This window comes from Diadema antillarum, unplaced genomic scaffold, assembly GCF_040938485.1.
Source record: "Diadema antillarum isolate AM-2024a unplaced genomic scaffold, OU_Dant_1.0 scf00000038, whole genome shotgun sequence".
Lineage (NCBI taxonomy): Eukaryota > Metazoa > Echinodermata > Echinoidea > Diadematoida > Diadematidae > Diadema > Diadema antillarum.
Window position 1 is genome coordinate 104,903 of NW_027270927.1, and position 12,505 is coordinate 117,407.

General features: G+C 38.8%; 1 protein-coding gene across 1 annotated transcript; it reads right to left on the minus strand.

The window, feature by feature from the left end:
* Nucleotides 1-4,031: 4,031 nt before the first annotated feature.
* LOC139709979 (golgin-45-like) lies at nucleotides 4,032-9,358 on the minus strand. Its single transcript, XM_071621930.1, has 5 exons — nucleotides 9,181-9,358; nucleotides 8,356-8,555; nucleotides 7,281-7,409; nucleotides 6,222-6,462; nucleotides 4,032-5,129 (listed from the first exon to the last, which is right to left on the minus strand). The coding sequence occupies exons 1-5, from the start codon at nucleotides 9,214-9,216 to the stop codon at nucleotides 4,956-4,958; spliced, it is 780 nt and encodes a 259-aa protein (XP_071478031.1). The 5' UTR covers nucleotides 9,217-9,358; the 3' UTR covers nucleotides 4,032-4,955.
* Nucleotides 9,359-12,505: the final 3,147 nt, after the last annotated feature.

Consider the following 12,505-nt stretch of genomic DNA (forward strand, 5'->3'; position numbering starts at 1 on the left):
ATCGTACACGGCTCAGAGTCCGACGAAGTACCAAACCCGGCAAGAGACGAGTCCGGGGTGGGTTGGGTCTATGCGGAAATAGTACTAGTAGTACGCTACATAATACACGCGACGACGTAGACCGTAATGGAAAATTCGGGCCGCGGTCGCGGGCGGGCGCGGGTGCACTGCATCGTGTTGTTATTTACACACAAGAGATATCAATTTACGTACGTTGAGATGTACGTCAATGAATGTGTGAAATCAGTGGGCGGAGCTAGTTGTATCTCGAGTCTGCTACAACCGCGACCTGTAGTTATGATGGAGCGAGCGCAGCATACAGTACGTCATTGCCGGGTTGGATCAGTACAAGTTTGTACTACATGTAGTATGTTGTACAATGTATAATATCAAAGAGATTTGGAGAATGATAAAGTACCGTACATGTAATTCAATTCAATTCAATTCAATTTTATTTGTTCAATGTACTACTACTTTAATCGCATCGCATATGATAAAGCCAATTCTAAAAAATGTGTACCAGTTTGGTATCTATGATGTGAAATATGTGCCAGTAATAAAATAGTACATGTAATAATAATCCTCTCTTTACAGTCAAGCTGATATCTTCACAGAGTACTGGAACTCACCCTTCAGTACAACTTCTTGTGATGTCACACGTGCAGAACAATAGGCCTTTAAAGAAAATAAATAAAATCAACATTCTCACTTTTCTTACATGATAAAAGAGCACTTGAATTGCCTCTTTCAGAAGGCAGGGGGAATAAGATATATATCAAGTTGAGGAAATATGTACTTTTTTTTCAATTCAACATTTTCACTTTTCTTACACAGTGGCGGATCCAGAGGGGGGCGCACCTGGCACCAGAAATATTAGTTGCGCCCCCCCCCCCCCCTTTACAGAAATCCTCGATCCGCTCCTGTTATGGAGCACTTAATTGACTTGCCTCTTTCAGAAGGCTGGGGCAATAATCTATTTTACCCTTAGCATATATCAAGTCAAAGAAATGCGTACTCTTTTTTTTTTTATGAAATTTTGTGGAATTGCTCTCATTCTCCTTATATTGCATGTGACATCATAAACTGCTGTAGTCTTCTCATAAAGCAGTGACCAAGCAGAAATGTTACAAATAAACATTTGAACAGATTGTCTGATTTTCCAAAAACTTTCACTGATCTATTAAAGTGTTCTACTGATATTACAAAACATGTATATTGGAATTAAGGTGCTCCTTAAAATCATTACCACACCACTAACATGTGGATATGTATGCTTGCAAAAGTTTGCTCCTCAAGCAACTTTTGTTTTGAACCAATTAGATTTGGCAACTATGATATCGTTGGTCAAGAATGATAAGGGCATTAAGTTGCCACTAAACCCGTAGTGTTCAAGACAACGTAACGCCCTTCTCATTCTCAATAGACGATATGATTATAGTTACCTATTTCTCTGCATCATTTCTGTATGTCCCTATACAGACACCTATGGCAAGGTATTCAGTGACTTGCTACTGTCAATTTCTCTAAAACTTGATTATTATTTGGACAAACCCTCCAAATGTAATAATGTGACTGTCCCACTTGGGAGTTATAGCAGGAGAAAAGAGATTTGTAGAAATTCTTATAAAATCCTTTTCTGTTATCAGCAAGTTTCATGACATGTCTGTGGTGAATGGAGTACTAAAGCATGCCAAGGAATGCACCAATTGTTGTACAAAGTTATGAAATGAGGGTTGGTTTCAAAATTAATTTTAATTGTTTTATTTTTTCAGGAAGAGACTTGCTGAGCAAAAAGCGCTCTGTCAGGCAAACTAAAACTAAAACCAGAAACAAAAGAACAACCTTTAAAACTACATGTAACTGTACTTATTATACATCACAATGTAGACTAAACACTTGTGTATTACACGAGTGTCAGTCTCCCTGCTTAAGTGTCATTACTGTAAAAGTGGATATTTTCATGTGAGCAACTTTTTGCCCTCAGCCAGGTAAGACGAATTTCACATGTTTTTAATTCTGCAGAATCAAGACATTAATTAGTGGTGCATATATGTAACAAGCCAAAATACTTGCTTGCTTTCATCATTGTGCTAGTTTCTGGTTGCGCGAAATGCGCACAAATTTCCACATTGCAAAAATTTAAACCTTTACAGTACTTGATAAGCAAGTTTGTGTGTGTGAGTGTGTATGTGTGTGTGTGTGTGTGTGTGTGTGTCTGTGTCTGTGTGTGTGTCTGTGTCTCTGTGTGCTTGTGTGTGCAGATGTACAAAGTGTATTCTCAATTCATCTATTGTGCACACAAGCCTGATCTTTACTGAATGAAATACAATGTACATATTGTTCAAATCTAAGGGTGAAACCGTCTCATTGTTTCCCCATACTTTCATGCATCAAGCGCTGAACAAAACAGCTTCAAGGTTTCCAGGAAATGCAAAATGAATGGAAAGAGAACAGTCATGTAAACATTGAAGGACTTCAGTATGTATATATACCACTCTTAAGGACTTTATGTATGTACTGTACTTCATATTTCCTTTATTTCATGAAGTCTCATGGCACAGCGTGATATTATGTGATACATACAGTAAAAACGATTCGGTGAAAATGGCAAATATGGAAAATGATAAACAACCCTAACCCCCCTTTTTTTATATAAAGAGAAAAAGTAAATTGCTATTGAACAGAGGTTGTATGGATGCATATTCTCTGCAAAGGTTACACTGCTGCAACATGCTTCATCATAAATGTATCACAAAGCCTTCAGAACGTCCGAATATGTACAAGTACAAAAATATCTCAAATCTTTTTTCACTTGTATACATTATATTTTCACCATTACATCATAATTAAGCATGTGCAGTTTGCATGACTTATATAAGTAGTGTAGCAAAGGTGGGTGTACACATTTTCTGCAAAACATGTGTCAGTATTTCAAGCTATGTGATATTGCAACACCCCAGGCTTTCAAAAACAGGACTCTTGAAATTAAGGCACTATCACAAACACTAGGGTTTGCTTGCTCTTGCTATTTTCTTTGAGTGTTTTTTATATCAATTTTACTCTTGTTTTCCAGCCAAGATGGACATTACTACGGAAATAAAGCTATAAAAATTATAATGTGTAGCACAACAGTTCATACAAATTGCACTTTTCAGTTCAGCTCACTTATTCAAAAGAATGTTCATACTCTCTTGATTGTACTTCTTTGCTGTCTTCTTTTTTTTTTTTTTTTTTTTTTTGCACTAAAGCTCTGCTATAAAAAGTTACATGGCTTTGAAAAGTAGAATGTTCCCAAAAATGCTCATGCATTGCAGTCTCAGAATAATGTGGAACACACGGGGTGTATGATTATGTACACCATGGCATACAAAAAGAAAAACAGAACATCTGAAAAGGCTCTCTTCTATCACAGATGATAATAAGAAATGTGTGTATAACAAACCAAAAATTTTCTGTTTTGAATCTGGAATCATGGAGGTTGTTGTTGCTGTTTTTTCATGAACACCTGAAGTTTCCAAAATATTGTGCTGGGATTGAGGCAAAATATACAAAGGTATTATACACTAAATTACAATGCTACCCCAGTGTGACATGCCAAGCAGGCAGCTGCCTTCCTAGACCCACTCTTTATGGCAATTGGTAATATGAGTAATGTACGGTAATAAACATAGCAACTCATTTTTCTCAACTCAAATAAAACAATCTTGTCAAATTAAGCTACACATTTTCACATCATCACACCTTTCTGCATGCCATAATAAACTATTCTGGAAATTAAAGCAGAACTAATTTCCTGGTGAAAAGTGATTCATGTGGAATGCTACTGCTCATTGCTTTTCACACAAGAGAAAAAGTTAGAACTACTGTTGACCAAAAGATCGGCCTGTATCTTGTCATCAGGGATATGTTCCGTGGAGACTAAGGGGGTGTTGCAAGAAAGTTGAGTTGCAATCAATTGCAAATATCTATTGCAAACTTTGCAATAGATTTTGGGAGATGCAATTGATTGCAACTTTCTTGCAACACCCGTAAGTCTGGCTTCACGGAATCACCTCAGAGCCAAATAATATCATGTCAAAAAATGATTCAAAACTCCTCCAGACAGACAAATTCTTCTGTGTAGAACTACTGCTACATACTGTGTATGGCAATATGGTGCACATGCATATCATCACATTTGCAAACTTGGCTAATAGCTGGACAATTATACCTTATTCATACACACATGTAACTCATTACAGCTGATCATAACACAGGCATGTTGTGTGTATGCTCAGCTTCAACCATTGTTATGTTTGTGCTATAGCCTGCTCTGTCACCAGTCACATGGGCTTGAGTAGCATATCAGAACATATTGGGCTCAATGTGCATAGGATTTTGCTGCTTTATTAAAACTGTATCTGACTGTCAGTATCTGTTTGATAAAATCATCTCAAATCCTCTGGAAAGCACCTATAAAGTATGTTTGTGGTATAGAAATCTTCCAGTCTATGACAGTTATTGATGACACTGTAACTACATGTATGTAAACTTTTAACACAACCTCAAATCCTGTTGTGGATGTTGCAAGTGTTCATGATGTAGAGACTCCAGTACTACCTCCCAAAAATGAAAACTGATGAAATGATGCACCAAAGCAAAATAAATATCAGTGAGTTCCCATGTGACACATACTTCTCCATTTAGACTCCTTTCTCCAAGCTGAGATATTCATATTGACCCAACTAGTCACAGTATATGAGTTCGTCGGAAAAAGTGTTTACTGTTTCATGATCTGTTACAAAGACGCCTTATATTCCACTGATGCCTGATATTCCACTGATACAGCTGTAACAAATGGGGATGTTTCTGTATGACAGCTCAGAGTCTCACAAAATGTCTCAAAATTGAGGATGTTCCTCTTTTGGCAGAAACTGATGAAAGCCATGCTGTCAAGCCTTTGTTCCTAAGGAGTTTCACACCACATGGATTTCTCCCTTGCAGCGGTTACAGCAGTTGACGGTGATGTTCTCATAGCGGGTGTGAGGGTGGTAGCGATGGGTCATGTTGACCTTGGGGACAGGGCCCTGAAGGAAACTTTGTTGCTGAATCTGTTCAAGTTTCATGATTGGCTGCTTGTTGAGCAGAATCTGCAGACAGGAAGCAAGGAACCAATGGAAATCATTAAGAATCAACCAAACTTCAACAGTTTCTCCTATCTGTAGTTTTTGCAGATAAACAAGCAGATATTTTTGTATGAAAGCCCTTGAAAGTAACATAGTTTTTATGGAACATATGCAAATAACAAAGTACAACATCTGCAAACACTGAGCAAAAACTGGTGAGATATGAGAAAAGAGAGGAGTTGCACCTTTCTATTGTCAGATACAGCACTTACTTAACATGATAGCTAAGTGAACAGAAAAGAATCTCAGATCACACAACTATGCCACTTTCAACTTGCTATGTCCATAAAAGAAGAAAAACAGAATCTTTTCCACCATACATGAAAATACTGAGAAAAAAAAAAAATGGCATGACACCAAGAACTAGCAAATCGCCAGTCAAATGCTAACATTTCAATTCGATTTCAAGACAAAAAGTACAATTGAAGCTAAGCTCTCTTTGATTACATCACTATCTGAAAGATATACCAAATCACGACACAGATATTTGGCATTGTGAGTTTTGTCTATCTAATCAATTCGATTATTCAATCATTTGACAAACAAATGCAAATATAAAGAAACTAGAAAAGCACTCTGAGAGCGCAGACCTCCGCTAAGCATGCAGCTCATTTCCACCACTGATCTTGTTCTTCCATAGAGATATCAGTGATTTGCACCCATACGTACTTATAGCATTGTGTGCTGAAAGTCGCTCGATTTCCCAATATAGAAACCTTTTGTTATGTCATAAACCCTCAGCTGCGCGGCGTGCCTTACCTTGGCAGAAACTAGAGCACGCACTTTAGTGCACGCATGCAAACCTCAAATACGCACATCCTGAACTCCGAAGTTCATTGACCCTTCCTGCCAAAATATAAAAAATCCTTCATAAATTCCCCTAAATTCTCAGATCATTACCAAAACTTAATCATCTCTTACTTGTATCATTCTAAATCTTTCCTGCAAGTTTCATTCAAATCCGTTGACTACTTTTTGAGTTATTTTGCACACGGACAAACAAACCAACGGTAATGAGAACATAACCTCCTCCCTTGGCGGAGGTAATAATCTTACATCTTTGGCAAGCATCTCTGCAGTCGTCCAGTCCACAAAGTTAAAACCCCTCTGACCAGGAATGTTTCCCCCTTCTGGCCCCTGATGGTGTCGACCGACATCACCCAGGAGAACACTGGAGATCGTGGAAGACAGCTGCTCATTGACCAGGGAAAGCGTGATGACGTTGCTCGGCGTTTTGCTGCTCTCCTCCGTGATGCTGTGGTTTCTCTGTAGAGCCCTGGATAGATACTGTAACAATCTGGAAGGACGAGGAAGAAAGGGAAAGATCATAGGTCCGGTCAGCATGAGTGATATCTTTTTAAGTTTTCTCTCATATATATATATTTTTTTTTGTATCATGACAGTCTCATCAAAAGGATTTGCTGCTCTGCATGCGGACTCCTTAGCCAAGACATGCTCATCATCCATTGATAATAACAGTACATATTTCACAAGGCAGGGAGAAGATACTTTGACAATGTTAAAGGATGCATAATAAAACTAAAACGGATTTTAACTGAGTTTTTGCCAGCATTCTTTTGTTTATTGCAACTGATTAATAAATTGCCCTACATCAATGTAATTTGGATCAGTCGCAATTAAAACAACTTGACAGGACAATTTAAAGAAAAACAACTTCAGGCAAAGAATTTCATTAATTTGATTTCTTTTTTGTTTGTTTGTTTGTTTGTTTAGTTTAGTTTAGTTAAGTTTGCTGGCAATAATACTTCAAAAGCTATGAATAATTTTTATGAAATACTCAGGACAGGTCAATTGTGGTGAAAGGAACAGGTGATTGATTTTGTGTTGTGACCCATGTCATTATTAGGATTCAGCCTTTTTTTTTTCAAGGATACATGCAAGAGTTGAAGTGGCATTATTGACCCTATGGGCCTGGTGGAGGCTTGCGCTCTCAAGTAGCTTCTAACTTTGGTTTGGAGTTGGACTAATTTACAAATGTTCAGTCTTCTCAGCTGATGTCAATGCTTGAGTATTTGAATATGAGAGGGTTTGAAAGTGGGGCACACAACCCGCAAGCATGAGAGGGAGAAGGAGACAGGTGGATGATGCTCTTACCGATTGGTGGACATCATGTGTCTTCTCATTTCAGCTCTCTCGTCAAGGAGCTTCTGAAGGGCGTGGCAGGATTCCTGCTGAAGCATGTCTAGGTGTGTCCTGGAAGACACTAGTTCATCTACCTGTAATCTGGTAGTAGTAGAGAAGCGGAACAATACAGATAAGAGTGAAGTTCATTACAGTAGATAGACATTGACTGGTTATTCAAGAGAAGCTTCAATGACATAAATTGGCATAATTAATTGTTGACTAGGCATCTAGTCGTAATTCTAAGATCATATTTCAAGATATCATCATCCGGTAAATCATGTTGCATTGCATTTGCAGACCATCTAAAACTAACCTTGAGAAAAAATAGAAAGAAAACACAGCGTACAATTCTCTTGCATTCATCTAGCATAAAATATGTTGAATGGAGGCCTTGAAATTAATATCAAATACAGAAAAGGGAAAACAGAAATATTCGTGCATTGTTAAGTGTCGTAAAACACTTCAACTAACACATACATCAAGTGATTCATGTTTTTACAATCTTGAGACGACAAACACATTATCATAATAAGAGCTTGACATATCTTGTATTTTGTGATATTTCTACAATATTACTGCCAATACTGTCATTATTGAAAGCAAGTCAGAAGCAGGCAGAGACATGTCAACCATCTTCTTCCCTCAGAGCCAAGCTCAGCAAAGGGTTTACTTGAAGAATAATTAACCCATTGAGGATGGGCTGATTTTGGTACAACACGCATTTCCCATAGACACTTGCCTGGGTATTACTGTACGAGCTGAAATTTTCGCGGTGGTTTCATTTTCGTGAATTGCTTTGAACCGCGAAAATAACAACATGTGAAAATAACAACGCGCAAATAGCTAAGTTCAGTTAGACCCTCGCAACCGCGGAATTAACAACACGCCAAAATGTCCTCCATGTAGCAATTCGCGAAAATATCTGTACACGACAATTTCAGCTCGTACAGTAGTTACTCGGGACTCATCCTCAATGGGTTAAATTCTCATGAAATACTGTAGAAGCCCTCTGTGCACATCGAAACTGTACAAGTACAACCAGTACCTGCTTCCCAGAAATTTGCTCCTCCACACGTCACACTGGATGTTGACTTTCTCCAGGGATTCGCGCTCTTTGAGGAGGGCCGTCATGGTGTTCTCTAGGTCCTGGGCCAGTTGGGCGCGGTCCCGGGCCATGCCCTCTAGTTGCAACTGTAGGTCTGCCCCCATTGAAGCTACCAAGAGTTTCTTCAGCTCCTTATTAACCTGCACAATTAAACAATCAAAAGAAATCAATGTAGAAGTTTACTCCTGATTTGAACTTGGGAGATGCAGGTTTAGCTCTATCAATCAAAACCAGCTATCTACATCATGCAAATGAGGTAGTGACTGGGATCACTGCAACAAATTTGACCACCTCAACTTCATCCTCTGATGTATTGCACATTCAAGAACTTATTACCAAATGATGCTAAAGTGATATGACTGAGACAATTTTTTCTTATAAGACGTGCCCATAGGACCTCAAGTTGAATTACTGTCAGCCAAATAATCATTGACAAGATTGACTTCTTATCAAATCTAACTTTGTCTTCACTACCATTATCTGTTGGATTTCCTTTTCCTACCCTTCAGTGTGTAAAGTGTAAATGTAACTGTGAACTTGATGGAGCATTTTTGACACCCAACATGCAAAACATTTCGTTTGGTACCAAATCAGACTTGCCCTTAAGTTACCTCCATACTAATAAATAAATAAATAAACAAATAAATAAATACATAAATAGTACATATATTTTACAGACCAAAACAAGGCCATTATGGATTACATTTGCACATTTCGTAAGCATCAAAAGCCACAAACTTAGGTAAGAGATGACTGGATCATCACCTGAGTCTGTGCAGTGAGTTCTGCTTGCAGCTCCATACATTTTTTCTCGAGCGTGTCCCTGGCTTTCTGGGCTCCATTGAGGGCGTTCTCCGCCTTCTCCAGACGTTTGCTTTGGTCTGCATACAGCTCTTGAAGTAGACCTTCCCCAGCTGTACTGACTGAAAGACCAATTCATACATGAAAAATAAGCTGCATGCTAACTGCTCATTGACAAAACCCAAACTTGTTTGCATGCACACACTATGGGTTAGAATAATGCAGTAGCATGTGCTTACTACTGAAACCATTTACAGAGCAATGATATACACATATGAAAATTTGGAAAACTGCCACACTGACTACTGTTTCATACTTTTAAAACTTGCAACTGATCTTGAAGTAAAAATATCAGAGATATAGGAAGACAGGCAGATCATGTATACATGAACACAGTCATTTAATTCGTATACTTTATAGAACATAAACTGCACATTGATTCATCTGTAATGCCTATGGTAACAACTTCATGATTTTTCTGCACATTAGATGACACTAACATACTTGTAACAATAAGAAAGATGGTGAGTTTCATATGCATTTATCAATAATTGCACAAATCTTAATCTATACATTTCATGGAGTTCAAAATCACAAGGCATGTTTACCTGCTGTCTTCGTCTCTTGTAGCTGTACTGATTCATGAATGTCCTCAAAGTTTTGAGCTTTTTGGCTTTGTCTTTGACGATAGGCGACATCAGTGGAATTTCTGTTCTTGCTCTCAAAGAAAATCGGGTTGGCTCTTGCCTGCCTGAAGCCACCCGTTTGTCCACGTTCAAGTGATGATGGCAGCCCAGTCATTTCTCTGCCCTCAGCTTCCGGACGCGGACTCGAGGAAGTGAAGGTTTCATTGTCACGTATCATGTACTGTGATTTCACAGACACGAGGCGTTGCTGTCTCCGTATTGATGCCATATTTTAAATCTTTCGTGGTGTCACCTCCAACCTTTAGTTTAACAGCACTGTCGACCGGTCTCTAGACACTCTACTCTCCACTGCAAAAAAGGACATTCAAAATGTACAGAAATTTGATTGTTTTGAAACTGTTATTAAAGGACAAGTCCACCTTCATATACATAAGGATTGAGAGAATGCAGCAATATTAGTAGAACACATCAGTGAAAGTTTGAGGAAAATTGGACAATCCGTTCAGAAGTTACGAATATCTTAAGTATCTGCGCAGTCACTGCTGGAAGAGAAGACTACTACAGTGTATGATGTCACATGCGTACAACTATATAAGGAAAATAAAAAGAGAATTTCACAAAACTTTACTTTTTGAATAAAGTGCACATTTCTTCGACTTGCTACTGACGTATGTTAAGGGTAATATTATTCCCCCTGCCTTCTGAAAGAGAGTAGTCGAGTGTTCTTTTGTTATGAGAGAAAAATGGAAATAAATAAATTATGTTCAATTTTCTTTATTCTTTCTTTATGTCGTTGTACTCATGTGACATCACAAGCTATAGTAGTCTTTTCATCCAGCCGTGACTGAGCAGAAACTTCAAAAATTCATAACTTTTGAACGGGTTGTCCGATTTTGCTCAAACTCTCACTGATGTGTTCTACTAATATTGCTGCATTCACTCAATCCACATGTCTATGAAGGTGAACTTGTCCTTTAAAGATTTGTACAGAGAGGTCAAGGTATAAACAAACAAACAAAAAGTTCATGGCAACTCTTCAAAAAGCCAATACAATAAGTCCATACAGTATTTTTCACTATCTTCTTCTTCATGTACTGGATCTAACCAGGTTACTATTCATAATTCTAGGCTACCGAGTGATAGGGGACTCTACTAAGTTTATAGTAAAAGACGTTGGAATAGACTTCCCAATGTCCCCCTCCCCCCCCCCCCCTCTTCATTTCGTCATACCACCCTACCTCATCAGTCAACCTTCTCAGCTCAGCTTATACACATGGGTACTATCAATATGACTGTGATTTACCATGTTTAATGTTGTCTGTAGACAACTTGTAACTGTTACAGTCAGTCCGCAGCGCGTGCGATAATGAGGCACGAACGACTATTTTATTCAGAATCACGTTTGCGCAGTTTGTGCCCTTGAGACTGACGAGATTTCGCGATACTTTGCGAGAGTTTTTGCAGAGGTCGCAATAACAGCTTTCATAGCTTTTGCAGTGCATTGTCAGACCCAGGATGGTTGGGTAGGTTATAGAGCTGATTATGCTCATTAATTTGATACCTAATTTCCCTATTTTTGATCTCAATATAGTAGTCCATTTCAGCATCAAAGTAAACAATTATTTTGCCAGTGTTCAAGAAGCTTTTAGATCATAGTTTGATGTTTTGCTAGTTCCTGACTGGTATTGAAAATAGATCTCCGTAATTTCTTCGATTTCACAATCGTGAAACTTGAGCGAGTATGATCAATTAAAAAACGAAGAGGGGCACCATTTTTAAGGTTGTGAATATTCCTGTTGAAAACAAGGCAAATTATGTTTTCTTACGGGAAGTGGGGTAATGAATGAACACGCGTGGAGTGTGTTGTTGATACCCAGACAATGGTCGTGGACAATGACCAGGATTGGAATGCTTCATGAGGAATTCCACTATCGCAGCTAGTCTTTGTTCATTCTGAAATGTGGTGTGTGCAAGCACATGGAAACATGTGTTTGCTTCTTTCACGTGCATGCATTTCACCCTGTGTCAAGAATTCAGACTAGCAGTGCTCAGGGCAATCCACATGACTACTTGATAAAGCATTCATGTGCCTTGCAGCAGAGCTCGGGACAGGTGGTAGCCAGGTCCATTGTTCAGGGTCATTGTAAGTGCACACTCACATACACATCATTGGTTTCTGTGTAAAGTTCAAGTTTTGTATAGAGAGTGAAAATTCGATCACAATCTGGAACCTGTAGTGTTGTAGACCACTAATGTGGTCTAGCGCCCCCTGTTGTTGGAATGTATTGTGAACACACCAGAAATGACAGATTAAACAGCTACAAGTGAAACGCCAGATCCGCCGTGATATTCTCTTTATTTGGGTCGTCCCAGCTGGTAGTCAGTAGATCTGTTAGCCTCTAACACTAACCACACAACTCTACAATGGCGACGAGAAGTTTGTAATGTGCTTACGAGCCCATGTTTGCTGTAGATCAGCGGGCCCCAACGAATGCTTCCACTACGTGATAGCGATGCAGTAATTCATCCCTGTAGTCCCATGCATTGTCTTCCATGGTGTCAACGTGTGCATGACGTCGTCACATTACAGTGAGCTGAGTGAGTACCAGTAATCGTAGCCTTCGTTTGCTTGAATACGAGTA